Genomic DNA, 20,932 nt, shown 5'->3' with positions numbered 1-20,932 from the left:
TGCTCTATTGTTAAGTCATAGTCTTTTATATCAGAGAGCAGAAAGTGTTCCTATATCCAGACTTTACTTGTTTACCAAAAAAGAAAAAAAAAAGGGGGAGGTAGAAAATAATGGTCAAGAAAACCTCTTCACTGGATAGATATAAATCTGTACATAATTCTAAATCAACTAAAGTATTATAGATTTTCTAAAACTGTGAACTTAATTCCTTAATATTTCCTAAGGGGCAGTACAGTTCTTGGGTAAAAGACCAGATTGGCCAGGTACAAATCCCAGCTCTATCACTTGCTAGTTGGTTGACCTAGACCAAGTCACTTTATCTCTGTGTACCTAATTCTTCATCTGTAACATAATGGTTAGCTACCCTCACAGGATTACTGTGAGTTTGAAAGTGATCATATGTTCAAGTGTTTTGAATAATGCCATGCATGTAGAGCATTCCATGTTACAGGGTGCTGGCACCTGGGTGACTCAGTCGGTTGAGCATCTGACTTCAGCTTGGGTCATGATCTCACATTTTGGGAGTTCAAGCCCCACATCGGGTTCACCACTGTCAGCACAGAGCCCACTTCCGATCCTCTGTCCCCCTCTATCTGCCCCTCTCCCGCTGTGCTCTCCCCCAAAATAAATAAATATGGGGGAAAAAAAAGTACTTTTACAGAGGAAAATGCATCATAAATGGATTTAAACTTCAGCATGAATCCAACTTCATACCAAAATAAGTAACTTAGTTCTAGCCTCTTGCCATACATTTATAAAATTTACCTAGTTTACACATTTTTATGATCTAACCTTATAAATAGAGGGTTTTCATCTAGTACTCAACCAAAGAAATAGGACTCTGTTCCAAGGCTGAAGAAAATACCTGAGGAGTAATTGGGAGAGGACTAAGAATTTTCTCTACTGGGAATGTTGAGTTTCATGGTAGGAGTTTTAGGTTGTGCTGAATTTAGGACTTGGAGCTCACAGACTCCCTGCAAAGTGAGATGTAACCCGCTTATAATTATCAATACCTGAAATGTTTCAATTTTAGATGGGAAGAGGAAAACAGATTAAGGTAAAAATAGATTTTGAAGCAGTAACCAAATAGCATTTAATGAAATAAGAGGGGAGACTCTCATACCTACTGTGTATTTAAAATAAGAGTCAGTCAGTCACTGGAGTAATGTCTACGGGAACTATAATTTGTCTGAGAGCTGAATATGAAAGCATCACACATTTGATGTGACCAAAAAGTACCTTTAAACTTTTTTTTTTTTTTTTTGGCCATTAATTCCAGTGAGTGGACTCTCATTTGTATGAAAAGCTTCCTAAGATCATACTTACTCCAAAATTTGCCAAGTAATAACTTTTAAAGGGAAACATCCTTCCAGTGTTAAACTTTGCTTAATAAATAGAAGCTGTACATATTGCTATCCTACAGTCTTCCAACAGAGAAGCAGCTACTAGCTTACTAAGCTGGTAAGAATAGGACAAGAAACTACTGGGGTTACTCAATAGCTGTTTTAACTGAACTAGAAAGACTACACAGGTGATTCAACAGAATTTACTTGTATATTTTCCATTTTCTGTGCTATTTGAAGGCATAGGATAGCTTTGTATTAGCTTTCTACAATACTGTGTTTTAAATTTATCCAGTAAACTAAGATGCAGTACAACTTTTATACAACTTAGGAGATAAAAAAAAAAAAAATCTCCACAAGAGAATGCAACTCAGCAGGCCCTGGTATTAAAACAATTTTCCAGAATAAACAGATACGCAATTGCATTAAAAGGCAGTTTTCAAATATTTTAAGTTACACCAAGATTCCTTCCAAATATCTGCCTTGCTAAACCAATGCAATCAAATCTTATTCAGTGTTAATAGTGGGGCATGGGTTTTGATAAGTGTTTACAGTTTTACTTTATCAAAAAACTTTTAAAGTGCTATCAAGCAGCAAAATAAATTGCATTAGCTCTGTGCTCCAGGTAGAGGTGCCAATTCCTCACGTAGAGGTACAAACTGTGAAATTGCAAAAGGTACAGTTTAACAGTAAATAGTGCAGGAAGAAACAGTAACAAGTGGCCTAAATACAGAGTGGGACAGAATCAAACCAGTTATGTCTATGATTGCTCAAGTGAAACTGATATAGTTTCATTCATTCAAAATAAAGTGTGAAATTATAATTGGTGTTTAGAATCAAATTTGAAGAATTTCTTGATAAAATATCAATCTGTTCTTTTGAAATTGGAAATGAAACTATCAATTGATGGGAGAGCCAGAGACTTATTAACCCCTCCTACACAGATAAGGAAATAAGTGACAAAGTCTCTTGCACTGAAGTTATGTATTTTAACAGCTTTACATGTAATATTCATATATAAAAAACTTTAAGTGCTTTTCTCCAATTTAAAAATCTAAAGAATTCAAAAATAAGGCATTCAATATTTGAAAAAAGTACAGATTTACAAAATGTGTATTATTCTGTCATGAAAACTCCACACCAACATTATACACTTGGAAAAAAATACAAACAGGATATATTACAAATTTATGTAAGCAATAACTTAGTTCACACCATGCAATAAAAAGTACATTAATCAAGATACACAAGCTTTTGTAGGTTCTAAACTGAAGGACTTTTTTTTTTCTGCAGAATCCTTAAAACCTGTGGCACTTAAAATGTGTTAGCCTTTCTACTGAGAGGTAAATTATACACAACAATGATGAAAAAAATTAACAGACCAGTTGTCTATTATGAATCATTCCAGCTTTGTTCAACAATGGCCGAAACTCTTTTCTCATATTCTCGTTTGTTTTCCTGATAAAGCTGTGCTGCCTGGCTATTGGCTGGACTGTTTGGATTCGGTTCATCCAGCAGAGACTAGATGGAAAGACAGAAAAGAAAAAAAAGATTTGCAAAGTTATTCTTTACATTAACGTGGGTTAGATATGAAGCACAGGAGTTGTACAAAACAACAAATTATTCACTAATGAAATGGCAGATAGATCTTCTGTATTTTTAGGTCTTAAATAGTTTCAGAAATGGCCTGATCACTGTAATAACTTTCCTGATGCTAGAAAACTTAAACTTCCAAAACTCATAGTTCTCAATTGTCTTAAGACCTCTAATTTCAAGGAAATTGGAAAAGAATATTCTTCAACATACTGAAACCATTAGCCAAGAAATAGAAATAGCTGAAAACAATGTTTATAAAATGATCTGAATTAAAAAGAAATGTGATAGAAAAAGCTTTAAAAATGTCTCAAGCAAAAATTTAATTGTGATCCTATGAAATCCACAAACTAAAATAACCCTCAGTCCACCTCTCTCCAAAACTTTCATTCAAGGTCAACTCTGAACCCACCAGAGTGTTTTGACAGATGGTTAACACTATCTTCTTCTTCTTTTTTTTTTTTAAACAATTTCTCGGATGGGATAACATATTCATACTCATGACTGCTTCTCTGCACTTGGCAGTTTCTTGAGGTCTCTATGGTTTTTATAAGCAATCCTCTTTCTCTATCTCCAAGAAGAGTTTTCTTCCTTCTCCACATCCTCTGGCTATGCTTCTTGGGCACAACTCATGCTTGACCTGTGAGAACACTTTATTTACACAAGGATCAGGAAAATGACCATGGATTTGGTCCAGTGTGGTCACTAACAAAAAAAGCAGACCAACTGTCTAAAAATCATGGGTTTTTATCCAAGCTGTGCCATTGGTTACCTGGGTGCTGGGAAGCTTAGTTTGCTCACTTGGGTCTTTAGAGTGCTCCAAAAGAAGCTGACTATATCCCGCACAATCTTGAAAAATCATGATGCATCCTAACACACACTTACCTGAATTGATGTTAAGATAGAAGATACGTCATATGTTGGACTCCATCGATTCTGAAGGATATCTAAACATATGCTGCCATCAGCATACACTGCAAAGACAACACTAAAACTGGTTACATATTAACTTTATCATACTTAACAGTTAAAGAGAAATCTTTACTACAAATAGAATGCCTGGCCCCATCAGAAGTTGTGAACATTAATTACTAAACCCTGTCTCACAGAAAAATCAGTGTTCTCCTATTTTGCACTCATCAGAAGAATTTCAGAGTTGAATCTGTTTAAATTCCCTATTTCTAAATTCCTTAAATAAAGCTCTTAAAAAAAAAAAAAAACATATATCCACCCTAAGGTAATGATATACAAAGACATACATGATATGTTAATAAGTTTCTATTTTTATTTATTATTTCTTAAAATATTTACTTATTTTGAAAGAGACAGAATCCCAAGCAGGCTCCACACTCAGCATGGAGCCTGACACAGGGCTCAATCTCATGTCTGTGAGATCATGACCTGAGCTGGTATCAATAGTCGAAGCTTAATCGACGAGGTCACCCAGATGCCCCAATAAGATTCCAAATGTGGTAAAAATTTACAATAAATTTTGTAAAGAATTTACAAAATATTTAAATTTTTTCATTTGCAATATGTGTAGTCACAAAAACATTTGTAAGACTAAATGTCAAAATGTAAGTACAGGCTATCTGTAAATCACAGGATTATAAAGGGTCTTGTTGTCTTTTACCTTTTCTTGTATTTTATGATTTATTTTTAAAACGAGTATGCATTCCTTTCATAAAAAATGAAAACCAAGTGATTAAAACGTTTTAAGTCTTTAACATTTGGGAGGTTTTTTTCCCCTCTTAAACTGTATGTGAATTAATGAACATAATTTTCTTTTTTTTTTTTTAATGTTGAGACTCCTAAGCAGGCTCCATGCCATCAGTGCAGAGCCCAACGCGGGGCTCTAACTCATGAAGTGTGAGATGAGGACCTGAGTCAAAATCAAGAGTAGGATGCTTAACCAACGGAGCCACCCAGGCACCCCAGTGAACACTTGTGAGACTACATGTCTACATGATAAACTTCCACAAGTGGAACTGCTGTCTTGATGAAGGGTAAATCCGTTTAAATGTTATACATACTGCCAAACTTTGGAAAACTTCATGGAACCAGCCAGATCACTCCACATAAAGATAAGAATAGTGAGGCTTTTTTGGGGAGAGGGGCAAATTATACATAAATGCTGTCATTTCTCAGGGTTCTAATCTCCATCCTCTTCCTTCTTGCCCTGTATACACCCTCTGGGCGATGTTATCCACTCTCATGGCGTCAATGACCATCCATGTGCTAGCTATGTCTACTTTTTAGCTTTAGATCAGATTTAACTCTCTGCTTTAAAGCAGCTTACAGTGGCTTACTATCTATCCTACAGGAACATCAAACTTGGCAAGTCTACACAACAAAACACTTAAGTATAGATTAAGTTTCAAAGGAGTAACTATTTAAAGTAATCCAAAAGTAAACTAGAAGCCACAAACATTCATCAAATGATAAATGGATAAACAAAATACAGTATATTCATAAAATGAAATCTCACTTGAAGCAATAAAAGGAAATGAAGTACGGTTAAAACATCAATGAACCCTGAAAACTATGCTAGCTGAAAGCTACAAAAAGCCCACGTGAATTATAGGATTTCATTTATATGAAATGTCCAGAACAGGGCAAATACATAGAGACAGAAAATATGACTGCCTAGGGCTGGGGTGCTGGGACAAAGGAGAAGGACTGCTCGTTGTCATGGGATTTTTTTTGGGAGAGATAAAATGTTCTAAACGTGATTATGGTGATGGCTGCATAACTCAGTGAATATACTAAAATCCAATGAACTGTACAATTTAAATGAATGAATAGCATGATACATGAATGATACTTCAAATAAAGATGTTTAAAAAGTAGACCAGAAAGTTAATAAAATACTAAGGTGCCTGGGTGGTTCAGTTAAGCATCTGACTTTGGCTCAGGTCATGGTTGGGGAGTTTGAGCACACCGGGCTCCACGCTGCTGCTGTGGAGCGTGCTTGGGTCTCTCTCTCTCTCTCTCTCTCTCTCTCTCTCCTTCCCTCTCTGCCCCTTTCCTGCTCTATCAAAATAAATAAACTGAAAAAAAAATTCTGATAAAAGAAAAAAGGGAAACCATGTTATTAATACAAAGGGATGAGAAATAATCTAATACATGTTTCCCTAAGGTTGAAAATACTACACACCTTACACACATAGACCACCACCACCCCCTGCACATTATACAGTGTTTCCCACTTTGATTTACAGAGCCTTCTTACCACATTGTGAATTTGATTCGATAACAAGTCTAAGATAAAAGTGAAATAAATGTTAAGTGACTCCTTCTGGAATTAAGTGAACTGATGGAGAAGACCATATTTAAATGAACAAAGGTTATAAAAAAGAAAACTTAAATCTTTCATACTGTATTCATAATCCAGGAATATACATATATTTGAAATAAATAAGAGATCACAGAAGAGCAAATTTAATTATAGAGTCACTCAGCAATCATTTATGGAAAACAGTAATTTCTACAAGTGAAAACAGGAATAGAGAAAAAATGGAAAACTGTATTTAAAAAAGTCTTGAAAACATATGAATGTTTGACCCAATAATCCCACTTGTAAAAGCTTATATTCTATAACAATAGTATGGGTATTTGGGAAGGTTTTCAAGAATGTTCAAAGTGCTATTTAAGGGGCACCTGGGTGGCTGAGTCCCTTGAGCATCCTACTCTGGATTCTGGCTCAGGTCACAATCTCATGGTCAGGAGTTTGAGCCCCAAGTCAGGTTCTGCAATCACCAACTAGGGTGCCTGGGTGGCTCAGTTGGTTAAACATCTGACTCTTAATCTCGCTCGGTTCATTATCTCACAGTTCTTGAATTCAAGCCCTGCAATGGGCTCTGGGCTCACAGCGCAGAACCTGCTTGGGATTCTCTCACTCCCTCTTTCTCTGCCCCTCCCTCACTTTCTCTCTAAATAAATAAACTTTAAAAATAAATAAATTAAATTATAAACTGAAAATCACCAACTGGACACATTAAATAAATTATGACTCATAAAACATTCTACAGCCATTAAGAAGGATATAAAAGAAAACAGATGAACATAAGGGAAACAAAAATAATATAAAAACAGGGAGGAGGACAAAACAGAAGAGACTCATAAATATGGAGAACAAACCGAGGGTTAATGGAGGGGTTGTGGCAGGGGGGATGGGCTAAATGGGTAAGGGGAATTAAAGGAATCCACTCCTGAAATCATTGTTGCACTATATGCTAATCTGGATGTAAATTAAAAAAATAATAAAAAAATAAAATTAAAAAAAAAAGGATGTAAAAGAATAGTTAATAAGGTACTCACAGTACCTATATATCTATATAAAAAATTATATCACAGTATCTATAAAGAAATTATATAGAACAATCTCAGTTTTGAACAAGCACTTGCATTATTTAAAAGCTAAATTTTAAGCAACAAATTATTTTTGGTATCTTTCACATTTCTACAAATAAATAGGTATTATTTTAGGGGCACCTGGGTGGCTCAGTCAATTAAAGAGTCCAACTCTTGGTTTCAGCTCAGGTCATGATTTCACAGTTTGAAACTGGGCTCTGTGCTGACAATGCAGAGCCTGCTTGGGATTCCTTCTCTCCTGCCCCACTCCTCATGCTCTTTCTAAATATAAATAAATAAACTTAAAAAAAAAAGCACCTCTCTTAAAAAAGAATAAAAAGGATATTATTTTAAAATCAGAAGTATTAAAACAAAACTTTACTTGAAATTTGGAACCTTCTAAAGATTCCAGGATACAAAACCATAGCTAATACTGACATGGAAGCAACATCTAGAAGTGAGAAGTAGAAGGGAAGGCATAACAGGAAGGAAGCCACTGCCACTCTTTCCCCCCTCCCCTCATCATTTGTGAAGTGTAATAAAATGTTACTTACCATTTGGATGAAACATTTTGGATAAAAACCTAACAGTTGGTGGTTTATTTGGATACTCTTCAGAAAATTCTATTACTAGTTTAAAAGTACCTAGATAGAAAACAAACCAAAATAATTATAGTAAAGACAAGCAAAATTTTTAATCTCTTCATCAACGAATCCCCAACCCAATACTGGTGTTTTTGCACAACCACACAAAAATTAATGTCAATTTTGGCTTAGTACATAAAACACACTAAAAACACTTTGATTTACGTTAGACTGGTTACCACACAACATTGGCAAGCACTTGGGAACACACACTTTCAAGTGCTATGGGTGGGAATGTTAACTGCCATACTTTTGGAAGGCAATTTGGCCCTAGCTACCAAAGTTTAAAATGTACATTTGGGGAACTACAGCTAGTTTATTATAGCTTAGAGGGGTGTATGCCAAAGGATTGTGAGAGGGGGTAACTACCACACAACAAATGACTTAGACTGGAGGCATGGACACTAATCTGAAAGGTCTCTTCTGTCCCCATACGAATCTGTTCACTTAAATATGCCAAGAATCACTAGTGTTAGTGTAACTGCCTATTTTAGGTTACAGACCAAAGTGGTACACCTTGTAAAGCAGTATTTTATGGTAAGTACAAGCATAGGCTTTTAAAAAATTTATGCACTTCTAACAAAGTCAGTCTATTCACAGTGTACTAAGAACTCTCAATTCCAATTCCAAATTTATTATGCAGAAATAACCATTATTAGTGGTTTTGTCTTTCTAGACTTTTCTGTTTATATACTATCCAGTTTTTTATTTTGAGGAAATCTTCCCAAAGGTTGAAGAGGCATTCCAACTACAACCCTTGAGTATTTATAATACTCTGTAAATTGAGCCTTATTCCTAATGAAGTCAATAGAAGTTTAAACCATTCCAGATGTTTCTACAAGGTTCTTCCCTTAATTCATCAATGCAGTTTTAAAAAGCAAAACAAAAATCCTTTCTTCTATTTATTCTATCTTGTATTTTACCTTTACGTATTTAGTACATAACCTCTCTTTTACATTTTTTTTTTTTTTTTTTTTTTTGCCATTTGGACATTTGGGATTAGGTAGGTCAAAGATAAAAGCAAAATCAAATGTGTTATCTATTTCATATTCTGAATCGAGGTATTATGAAATGTACAGTTAAATGGTGAAGGCAGCCTTATATCTAATAATGTATTTTGAAAGTTTACAGTTTAATTAAAAAAAGTATAATGTAAAAATTTCAGGCTACACAAATACAGAACAGTTTAAAAAAAATTTTATGTTTATTTATTTTTGAGACAGAGAGAAACAGAGCATGAATGGGGGAGGGGCAGAGAGAGAGGGAGACACAGAATCCCAAGGAGGCTCCAGGCTCTGAGCTGTCAGCACAGAGCCCAACGCAAACCGTGAGATCATGACCTAAGCTGAAGTTGGATGCTTAACCGACTGAGCCACCCAGGTGCCCCTAGAAAACCTATTTTCAAGATTTTCCCCTACCTTATGGAGTCTCAGGACCCCTTTATACTCGTATTCCCAACCACAGCCATGTTTCCAATGGGAAGTCAACGGAATATTAAGATGGGGAGAGATACATGTGATAGCATACCATTTTATATATTTCCACCAAAAATGAAAAATAACTTCATTTAAAAATATTGGCTCTTTAGTAACTAGCTTCCAACAATTCCCCCAGTTTTTAACATTCTGTTGTCATGAATCAGTTGGTACAAACTGCTTCCAGCATGCTACTGGATTTAACTATCAGTGTTTCTTTCTTTCTTTTTTTTTTTTGTTAAAGATTTTTTGCTTAAGCAATCTCTGTACCCAACATGTGCTCAAACTTACAACCCTGGATCAAGAGTTGCATGCTCTACTGATTGAGCCATCCAGGTGTCTCTAACTATCAGTATTTCTTATATTAGAGGATTGAACTAAAAAATTTTGGAAGTAATTTCTATGCCCAATATGGGGCTCTAACTGTTTTGACCTGGAGATCAAAAGTCACATGTTCTAATGACTGGGCCAGCCAGGCTCCCCCAACTCAGAAAAATTTTAAATATTAATTACTGTAAACTCACTACACATTAACCTAAGTATGAAACCTAAGTATATGTGTAACCTACACATTAAATTAAAAATAATATTATCTCCCCCCCCCCCAAAGATAGTGAGAAGTGTAGCACTGTTTTACAATTCTGCAAGTCTCCTTAATGATTGGCTTTAACAGAAGACAGCTGGATTTTCTTAGCTACTTCTGCAATCTGTTACAATATGCTGTTTTGGTTGAGGGATAGGAAGCAAATCAGGCTTCATAAAATCGGTAAATGAAAAAGTAGAGTATTTTCATTGTTTTTTCAGATAGTTGTAGATATTCTTTTTTGATTACTAAAGAACTGGTAGGGTTTTAAAGGTTAATTGCAATGTAGAATCTGAAACCGTATCAATAAACGTTTTGCATCAGTTACACTAAAATCTGTTGCACAATGCATAAATCTTTTATTCATCCATAATTTTCTAGTATCATACATTAGTAACAAAAAAAATACAGACTTATACAAATGTAAATTCTGCCACATTTCATTATATACTATCAAAAAACAAATCACAATTAGGTAACCACCTACTGATCTTATCAGAGAAGTCTTGAAGTACAGTTCAGTTCATCACTTTTAAGTATGTCTGCCATACAGTCAAATCTAAATTATGACAGTTCGTCTCTCAGTCATTCATTCAAGTAGAAATGCTCCATGAAGAAAAGCAGTTTATGTTGCAACTCTGACAACTGCACGTGCTTTTTTTCCAGACAATTGTCACAGAAGTGTTTTATGCATACTTCCCACCTAATCACACAGAAGATTTTAAAAATGTATACTAAAGGGTCAGAATTTTTTTTTTGAGAGAGAGACAGAGGGGGGGGTGCGGGGGAGGGGCTTAAAGGGAAGGAGGAGAAGGGAGAGGGAGACAGGAGGAGGGAGGGGGAGAGAGAAGGAAGGAGAGGAGGGGGGAGAGGAGGGGGGAGAGAGGAAGAGGGAGGCAGAGAATCTCAAGCAGGCTCCAAGCCCAGCACAGAATCCTACATGGGACTTGATCTCACAACCCTAAAATCAAGACCTGAGCCAAAATCAAGAACCGGATGTGTAACAATGAGCCAGCCACTCAGGCACCCCAAGGTTCAAAATTCAATAGTATTAATATTTACTTTTTTACCAAGATGTATCTTTTTTGTCATCAAGATGTTTTTAAGTGAAATTGGTAACTTTTAAAATCACAGAAGAAATTAACTTGAATTTAAATAAAGATTAAAAAAAATAATAAACAGCACATCTCTTTAAAAAACGCCAAGAACAATGGGTTGCCTGGGTGGCTCAGTCAGTTAAGTGAATGACTCTTGATTTTGGCTCAGGTCATGATCTCAATGTTCCTGGGTTCGAGCCCCATTCTGTCAGCACAGAGCCTGCTTGGGATTCCCTCTCTGTCTCCTCCTCAATCAATAAATTACAAAGAATATGGGGTGTCTGGCTGGCTCAGCCGATGGAGCATGCAACTCCTGATCTCAGAGGGGGGAGTTCCAGGCTCATTTTGGATGTAGAGATTACTTAAAAATTAAAATCTTTAAAATACATTTATTTCTTAAATAAATAAAAAGAATGCAATGACTGTTAGTACAGTATAGAGCCACCATCTTGATTTGTGCCAAGATGCTAAACTGCACAGGTCCACTTATAACTACTAAAGGTTTTGTACCATTAGTACTAATTTGAATAGAATAAACAAGGCAAATAGTGCCTCACTAGTGGTATGAAATTTTTTTAAATGTTTACTTATTTGAGAGAGAAAGAATGAAAGTGAGTGAGTGTGGTAAGGGCACAGAGAGAGGGAGAGAAAGAATCCCAATCTCTGTCAGCGCACAGCCCAATGCGGGGCTCAAATCTCATGAACTAAGAGATCATGAACCGAGCCGCAATTAAGAGCTGGACACTTAACTCTGGACACATACCAGACACCCTGGTATAAACAGACAGTTTTGATCACAAGGTATCCGTGAAACAGTTTCAGGGACTTTAAGGGAGCCCTGAGAATCTCCTGATAAACTGTAAAAAGCTGAAGTCCTTAAGTCCTTTTCTTCAATTCTTTACCCCCACCCAGAGGTAACCACTGGTAAGTGTGGTATAAAACCCTTTAATACACACACACCTGCATGTATATATTTAGTAAAACTGTAATACAATATATGTTATTCTGAAACTTTTTTTGTGTCTTGAAATGTACGACCAGATCTACCTTATTCTTTAACGGGTACATAATATTCTAGAATCTAGATATATCATAATTTACTTAACCATTTCCCCTACTGGCATTCAGGTTCTCTCTTTAAAAACAGTACTGCAATCAGTATATCTGTGCAAATTATCTTCAATGGCTTAATTCTGAAACCATTTTGATAATTAAAACAAACCTGTTCAACAATTCTTAATATCCATGCTATAATTAGGGAAAAATCTAAGGACCTGGGTCTTGGTGAAAATACTAAATTTAAGAGACAAATGATCATGCAGAATCCTATTTATGGATGTCAAATGCTAGCTAGGTGTGAAACTACTGGCAGCCATTTTTTAAAAGATTTCTTATTTTATTTTTATCAAGTCATCTCTACACCCAACATGGGGCTCAAATTTATAACCCCAAGATTGAGATTCGCATGCTTTACTGAATGAGCCAGCCAGGTGCCCCAGCTATGTGTGTTTAAGAGCAATTTCGGCTCAACACCCCATCAGCATAGATACCAATGTTAAAAAAGCACCAAGGGCGCCTGGGTGGCTCATCAGGTTAAGCATCTGACTCTTGATTTCGGCTCAGGTCACGATCTCAACAGTTCATGAGTTCGAGCCTGGCATCATGCTCCGCGCTGACAGTGTGAAGCCTGCTTGGGATTCTCTCCGGCACCCCCCCCTTGGCCCCCCCCCCCCCCCCCCCCCCCCCCCCGAAAAAAGTGCACAATTATCCTCCTTTAACCTACCAACTAGGCCTATAGTTCTACAGCCAAATACCAAAGTAACACAAAGAACTTGCAATGGATAGTGATCAAAGTGACTTGGAAAGAAAGTCCTCTGTAAACTATGACTTCTTAGCACTAGTTTTAGTATGACCTAATAATGACAGAAAATAGTTTTAAATTAGATATGCTGTTGTTACAACTTCCTGCTTAAAAAGCAGTGTCCTAATATTACAGAAAACATAATGAGAATGACTTACCATCTTCAAAGGGTGTCCCTTCTGGTCTGAAAACAAGAAGATTTCTGATTAAAAGATGTTTTCATTCTGCCTCTTCCTGATTTTTAAGAGTGAAAAGGATAAACTCAGAGAAGGAGGGGCTCATTCTAGTGATCTGTGAAGTTTTAAAGATAGTGTTGGTTCACTGTCATGTTAGCCCTAGATTTTTAGAGATATAGGCATACAGGGTAACTATTTTCAAAGTTTTCATTTTAGGCTGGTTTTAAATTAAAAAAAAGGGGGGGTCACAACCTTAGTAGAAGAAGAATTAAGTTCATAAATACCAACCAGTGTCTTCTTAAGAGAAAAAGTCGTATTTTCAATTTACATCAGTAAGATGGAAATCACTTTTAAAGAAAACTGTAACACCAGTGTTCTGCTTCCCAGTAAAGCTCTTGTTCCAAACAGCTAGACAGAACTGATGTAAACCAAGAAAGATACTTTTTTTTCTCAAATCTCTTCCCTGCCTCTATATGCCAATTTCATCTTTCATAAGCAGCACTATCAAGTTTAATTAGTTCTTTCAAGGCATTCAGGATCTCAAAGCATGTTAGTCTGAATTTAATCTCTTTCCTTTAAAAGAGCGAACTACACTCATTGTTTTCACTAGTTTTTAACATGAACTCTTACAACTCATTGCAACTCAATTGTTTATGAAGGTATTCCTTTAAAGTTTGAGTGTAAAACCCAAGTTTAAAAAGTATGAAAGAAAAAAGATCAAATCCAGGAAAACAAAAGAAAGCATAATAAAATTCTAAATTAAGAAGCATGTATGCAATACATATAATATATAAAACATAGACCGCTTCTCAAAAGGCTCCGGTTATTTCACACCAAGGTGTGAGACATTTTTATTTAAATTCTTACCACACTCCAAGTTGTCAGTATTTTTTACTCCTAGCTTTTTTAGTTACCAAAGAATGCAACCATAAACACTTGTTGGTACACTTTGTACAAAATAATTTACCTTTGCTCATTTAGTTTCGAATGATATTTTTATCAGGTAAAACCCAAAGGGATTAGAAAGTCATAGACAGTAACACCAATGCAAATAAATTTTACATAACTACAAAAACACTTATTGGCAGGTTTTTTTTTCTAATTTACTTTGCAGTTTCTGTAAGATTCCTCAGTTCCACTTCAGTCTCTTTCCCTAGCCGATACATTCGCTTTTTAAAAAGAATTACTACACCTATCATTTGTTATACCTTTCCACTCACCCAAATATAACTGCATTCCACTGCATGATGTTGTTTTCAGATGGTGCGCCACTGACACCCACAGGTGGGTCCTCTTGCAATCTAGAAATCCAGAGTAGTAATTTCCAAAGTTGAACAGCTTTAAGTCACTAAGAATGCCAAACAGAACTCCTGTGGTCTGTACAATCTACTCTAATACAAACTAAATCCATCTCCTTGTTCTTGTGCCGAGGTGTAATAAACCATAGGACTTAAAAAAAAAACTTAACAGGTATATACCTATTAAATACGTCTTCAAATTATCTAAAATTCCAAAGTGCTTTGGAGTCATCCCTCCTCAAATATCAAGGTTCAAAGTTAAGAAATATCTTCGAGAACTGATAAGTACAGACTGCCATCAACAACAAAAATTAAAAGCCCTGAATGCAAAAAATATTTTTACGCACCATCAATTTTGCTGCCATAAACATGCTGAGACTGTGTGAGTCCTAACCACAGCTACCTGTGCAACAGCACCCCCACCCCCCAAAAGGACCCTCAAGGCAAACACTAAATGGCTGAAAATATTTATATTCAATTTAATCAGGAAACTAGTGTTAGGCAGGAGAATAGCTTTATCTCATTTGTTTCAATTAGCAACAGCCTTTAAAGAAATCAAGCTTCAATTAGATTTTTTCATCAATCCCTATTTTAAAGACCTGCAATATAGCTAAATCTATCTCTCATTATCAAGAGACTCAATACAAAGCTACCTTCCAACATGTCATAATCAAATTCTTGTAACATGAAGCCCTTGGAAAACTACCAAAGGTGCCATGTGTTCAACTCAGAATTAAACAGAAAAGTGCAGTAAGAAACCAGAGTAACAATGGAAAGGAGCTGAACTTTTATTATTTGGATTTCAATCACCGGAACGTGAAATTTGGTTTTAAGTTTCAGAAGACAACTTTTGCACCAAATAGAGCACCTCCTTGTACAGACTGTCATTTCAGTAAAAAAATAAGCGAGACATTTTATATACAGACATAAATCTGTAGTGATTGTCAGGTAACATACTTTCAAATTAGTCTACATAAAAATAGTTCTTTTCAGTCAATCTGATTAAGCCACGATGACCAGAACCCTTAAAGGAATTATGCTGCTTCATGTCCACCAAAGGTAAACGGCTAAATTAGAATATATTCAATGATAAACTATCCAAAGCTCAAAACAATGGCTTCCAAATGCCTCACCTATGGCTTTCTAATGGCGAAGTTGAAAGGTTACTTCCTGAGCAGCTACTGGATATTTTGTCTCAACCAGGGCAGGTCTCCCCAGAAAATCACTTAAAACTATGCAGTGGATCTAGTGCAGTTTTCCGTTTTTTTCCCCCGTACTTCCGAGTATCAAAGGTAAACAACTGAGAAAAAGGCACTTCTTCCTCACTAACCCAACACCTCTTAACAAAACCCTATTTTACAAAAGGAGACCCAGGGAGTATCAGGTTAGCGCCAGTCTTAAGGAAGGCATTTTTCCAGACTTTGGAGGCTATAGATAGGGCTTTATACGCCAAGCCACAGAGCTGAGTTCCAGAAGGCACTGGCAGCCTGGGCTGCCAGCCCGAGTCCCAGGTCTCTAAGCCAGTTCTCAAGGTCCTTTCGGGCGGGCGAGGGGGAGTCGGGTTTCGGAGGATGGGTTACTAACCTCCGGACCTCGCGCTGCAGACCCCACCCTCACTGCAGAAAGAATGGGGGGGGGGCGCTTTTCGTCCCAACCCTGCCCCTCAGAGAAGACTGCAGGGCCATCCAGCAAAACTAACTGATGCAACAAGCAGGGAAAAAGACTGCAAGGGTTCGCTTTTGGGGGACGAGGCACCGCAGGGTGCAGGGGCGGGGGGGAATGAGGCTTGAGCTCTAGGGCCAGACGTCGGCAGCTGACCCAAGTGAGCAGCGGGGGCATCCTAGGATAGTCCATAGCCATCTTTTTACTTTTGGGGGAGGGGGTATCAAAATTTCTTCAATAGGAAGAGCGAGGAAGGAAGGATGGGGAGTGCGAACGGGGAATGGGCTTCCGTCGGTTCCACTGGGCCCATAGTCGGCCCTCTTAGGGTTAGGAGAGGAAGGTGTCCCGGATCCCCGCCCAGCAGCCCCACAGCCACGGGGAGGAGCCGTCCCCCAGGCCAAGGTGAGGGGCCTTACCGCTTGAAATCCCTCATGAGCCTCCTCCGCGCCGGAGTCGACATGCTAGCCAGCTGCCCCGCGGTCAGTCTGAAAGAAAAGAGTCCCGCGCAGCCCCCCCACCCCCCGGCGCGTCGGCCGAATCACTGTGGGTCACCACCGCTGCCGAGACTGCACAAACAACCCTGCAATGACGTCTCCCTCCGCCGCCTCCAGATCCCTCCGCCCTCCGCCACTACCACGGAGTGAGGGGTGTGGTAAAAGGGTACAGGGCGTATGAGAGCTCGTTGTGGGAATTTTTAGCAGGATTCTGTCCATTTTGGCTTCCTGATATAATAGATAAATTAGTTCTGTCTGATATAGAGATGTAAATTTGGATTATGAGATCCCCAAACTGAAACGCCATTATGTTTCTCCCCCTTTCACTAGTTTAAACTGGACCGGGTGGGGACAGAAAGACGCATCCGGGGCCAGAGATTTCAGGGAAAGGAGGTGGGATGACGTAAGGTCACGTGACTGCCGGCAGCATTGTCAACAATCCACCCCTGAGGGGGAGGGGACGAAGTATCTAGAACCACGTGTCCCTGTGACGCGATTAGAACGCATCACGTGGGAGTGTCGCCAGAATCGGAGGCTCGGTCAGATTTCTGGAGCCGGTAGTTAAATTTAAGGGGTTGAGGGCCGGGGGATACTTTTACTAGTTTTCTCTAAGGTTTGTTTGAACAGGGACGGCGATTGTGGCCTAAGCAAAAGCTCGTTTTGCTTAACTCATTAAAACAAAGTCAGACATAATATGGATTTAAAATCCTTTGTGGTTAGTTCAACTGCTTATCAAATCTGATACATGGGGCAATGAGAGGACCTCCGCTTTTTATAATAAGTGCAGCATTGAATGCTGAGGCACACACCACGTAAAATCCCTTGAAATGCTTCCATTAGGCCACCAAATACCCTGGCACATGCATTACAATGGGGTTTCTAGGGTAGGAAATTCTGAGAACAAAAAAGTATGGTATACAGATTTTTTAAAAGTTTGTTCACAATCTCTATAGACATTTTCTGAACACGGGGCTGCACTCATTTGAGGATTTGTGTCAAACTGTGTAAAAGTCCACGGATTTGGCTAAGATGGGGTACATGGAGAGGAGATCTCAAGAGAGCACTTCCAAGTGTGATTGGTTGTCAAGAAAGCCTAAAAATATGACTCAGATGTGAAGAAGAAATTTTGCAGACATGGGTGGGGGGGGTTATAAATCTAACCTGGATAACTGGTTTCAGGTTTTGTACACCAGCAAATAAGGTGCAAATGGGCCTGAATTGTTGCCCATCGGGGAGCTCAGGAGGTGTTGATCCTTGGGGATTCTGACATTTCCCTCCCTCTAGTTCCTTTAATGCCTGGCCTCAGGGCCAGTAAAGGTCTGCAGGACTCTCAGCACTGTATAACCCTTTGGGTTAATTGTTCAGCCCAAAGCAGAATGGAAGTATTGCATGAAGTTGCCAATAGTTCCATGGAACCAGAAAAGGTTAATTGCACCCACTTTCTTGCTACCTCCTTTTCTTGAAACAGTGAATTTTATCTTTTGTTTTTATAACTGCCTTGGTGATCAAGGCAGACAGGCCTAACTCTTGATAGGTTCTACTATGCATTCACACATGTGATTCTGTAAGTCAAAAGCTGAATATTGTTTGTCTTCCTGATATATAATTCTCCCCAAAGCTAAAGATGAAGACATATAGGTAGGATTACATGCAGGAAAATGCTCAGGATAAACTGCAAAAAAATCCCTGTTATGTCATTTATCTAGCAATGTATAACTGTTATGGAAATTGACAGTTTATGGAGGCTGGCAGGCCAGCAGAACCCAATGCCTAGTTCTTAAGCAATTAAATAACTTTTTTTTTCCTCTTGCTGTCCCCTTATATGTCAAGCAACTTTGGTATGTCTATCCAATTTTGAATTACTTGTTTTCCCAAAGAGGGCGTTTTAATTTTTTTTAATTTTTTTTTTAATTTATTTTTGAGACAGAGCATGAACGGGGGAGGGGCAGAGAGAGAGGGAGACACAGAATCGGAAGCAGGCTCCAGGCTCCAAGCCATCAGCCTAGAGCCCGAAGCGGGGCTCGAACCCACGGACCGCGAGATCGTGACCTAAGCCGAAGTCGGACGCTCAACCGACTGAGCCACCCAGGCGCCCCGAGAGGGCGTTTTTAGAAAGAAGGAGTACGAGTTCAAAAAAAATTCAAAAGGGGCGCTTGGGTGGCTCAGTCAGTTGGGCATCCGACTGGGCTCAGGTAATGATCTCGCAGTCCGTGAGTTTGAGCTCTGCATCAGGCTCTGTGCTGACAGCTCAGAGCCTGGAGCCTGCCTCAGATTCTCTGTCTTCCTTTCTCTCTGCCCCTCTCCCTGCTCACGCTTGCTCTCCTTCAAAAATAAATTAACATTAAAAAATTTTTTTTAAGCATATGTGTTCAAGAAACGTTCTTGAACCATCTTAACTGCGTTTTAAGGATGTATGTCAATGGCTGAGGTCGAACTGAGGTCTACGCAATTTAACGTAACTAGGTAACTTAGACAACTGTAATTACACAAGACTTCCTTGGAAAGACTTGTTTTACAAGATGACTCCGCTTAATGACACCAGGTATCCTTTTAGGACCCAGCACCAGCGGCAGGTGTTCGTTGGCCCGGAGGCATCTAAGAGCTGGTCGGGCAAGCTGGCGCCTCTGTGGCCCTTCCTTAGAAGACGTGAAGACCCTGGGTGCTGTCAAAATGGGGGTCCTCCCGCTCTCAACTCAAAACCAACCTTGTGAGTTGGTCTCAATCCATAAACTTCCCACCCCACCCCACGCAAGCTTTCACTGAGCGGTTTCACCTCGCCTCATTTGCTCTTCCGGGTCGGGTGGGGGTCGGGCCGATGTTCCGGTCTTGCGCAGTAGAGCCCGGGGCGTGAGGCCAGCTGCATCGTTGCCATGGTAATGGCCTGCCGGGATTTAGCTGGGCAGGCGAGATAAGTAGGGTCAGTGTCTAGTTGACCCGCTGGGTGTGCGCGGAACCTGGCTGGCGGCATTACAAAATGGGCTGAGACGTCGGTGGTTGACTGGATGAGGTCGACTTCGGGAAGAAGGGCGCGACACTGGTCCGGGTGTCTGGTTTGAGGAGCGGGTGGGGCTGAGGTTTTCTTGGGTCCGGTGTCTGACCTGTAGGCGACTGCAGTATTTTGGGAACCCCCGTACCTGACGGGCGCATGACAGGAAGTGTGCGGACCCCACTCCTGATGGGTGACATGTAGTGAGGGAATCTTCAATCTTAGTGTTCATGGGAATGACCGAGAGAGCAGGAAGATCTCTAAGTTCTGGTGAGTCTGGAGCCCCACAAGGACACCCTACTGTCTGCAGGTGGCAGAGTCCCAAAGACAAACAAGAGTCTGTGGAAAAGATTAATATTTTTTTATGTTTAGGTATTTTAAAATACGGGTTTATTGTGGAAATGCATTGCGCAGCTTGAATAAAAGTACAAATGCTTAACATTTTCTTTCTTTCTTTTCATGAAGAAGAATCCAGGTTTGAAAATGGAAATGTATGAAACTCTCGGAAAAGTGGGAGAGGGAAGTTATGGAACAGTCATGAAATGTAAACATAAGGATACTGGGCAGATAGTGGCCATTAAGGTATTTTATGAGAAACCAGAAAAATCTGTCAACAAAATTGCAACGAGAGAAATAAAGTTTTTAAAGGTTTGTTTCTTTTACCTTGGTTGCTTTAAGTCAAAGAGGAATTGTTATATAGTAAAAAATTATAAAAGGAATATTTTATTTAACACATATATTAAGACATATAGTAGGCATAAAATGTGGTACCCTACCTTATTGTGTGTATTCTGAAATTTTATAGCAATACAAGATATATATGCTTCTGTATAATGTAACAAAAGTTATGCCAAATGTGGTGAAATGTTTGTTCAGAAATATGCAGGTATAATAATTGGTAAAAATATCTGCTTTGTGAAAGGCATTTTGCCAGATGCTGAGATTATAATGCAGTACCTCCTTTTCAGAACTTTTTACTATTTAATCAGAAAGATGGGAGCGCACTTGAAAACCATACTGAATAGAAAGTGGCTTATAATAAAGGCCAGTTGGGTAGAGAAATTTTCTTGGAGGAAATAGAACATGAATTTGGCCTTAAAGCATGTACAGAATTTAGGCAGGAGAGAGAAACTAATTTATTCCACATTAGGAAACAACATAAACTCAGAGATGCCCAAGTAGTTCTGAGGAGAGACCAGAGACTTTTGCCTGTAGAGTTTTTTTGTAAAGAAGTAGAAAGAGGTGATATTAGAGAAGTAAACAGGAGTTAGGTTTTAAAGTCTTGTCTTTTTAAAAATTATTTAAATGTTTATTTATTTTGAGAGAGAGCAAGGGAAGGGCAGAGAGAGAGAGAGAGAGAGAGAGAG

At 38.6% G+C, this 20,932-nt stretch overlaps 2 protein-coding genes across 13 annotated transcripts in view; one reads left to right on the top strand and one right to left on the bottom strand.

The window, feature by feature from the left end:
* Positions 1-1,530: 1,530 nt before the first annotated feature.
* On the bottom strand, positions 1,531-16,675 carry UBE2B (ubiquitin conjugating enzyme E2 B). Its single transcript, XM_049649198.1, has 6 exons — positions 16,502-16,675; positions 14,346-14,426; positions 13,108-13,133; positions 7,844-7,933; positions 3,822-3,910; positions 1,531-2,864 (listed from the first exon to the last, which is right to left on the bottom strand). Exons 1-6 carry the CDS (start codon positions 16,543-16,545, stop codon positions 2,736-2,738), a joined length of 459 nt encoding a protein of 152 aa, XP_049505155.1. The 5' UTR covers positions 16,546-16,675; the 3' UTR covers positions 1,531-2,735.
* Positions 16,676-18,927: 2,252 nt separating this feature from the next.
* Positions 18,928-20,932, top strand: part of CDKL3 (cyclin dependent kinase like 3) — a 94,493-nt gene continuing 92,488 nt past the window's right edge. For 7 of the 12 annotated variants that reach the window (XR_007461687.1, XR_007461693.1, XR_007461694.1 and 4 more), the window contains exon 1: positions 19,623-20,213. Coding sequence is in view for 4 of the 12 variants with exons in the window: in XM_049649193.1 (XP_049505150.1) it covers positions 20,025-20,213 (189 nt within the window). In the remaining 8 variants the exon portion in view is untranslated. The other 5 variants (XR_007461689.1, XR_007461692.1, XR_007461688.1 and 2 more) reach the window with 5 other exon arrangements.

Source organism: Panthera uncia (assembly GCF_023721935.1).
Source record: "Panthera uncia isolate 11264 chromosome A1 unlocalized genomic scaffold, Puncia_PCG_1.0 HiC_scaffold_17, whole genome shotgun sequence".
Classification (NCBI taxonomy): domain Eukaryota; kingdom Metazoa; phylum Chordata; class Mammalia; order Carnivora; family Felidae; genus Panthera; species Panthera uncia.
Note: the sequence above shows the minus strand (reverse complement) of the source record. Positions and strands in the feature narration are given on the sequence as shown.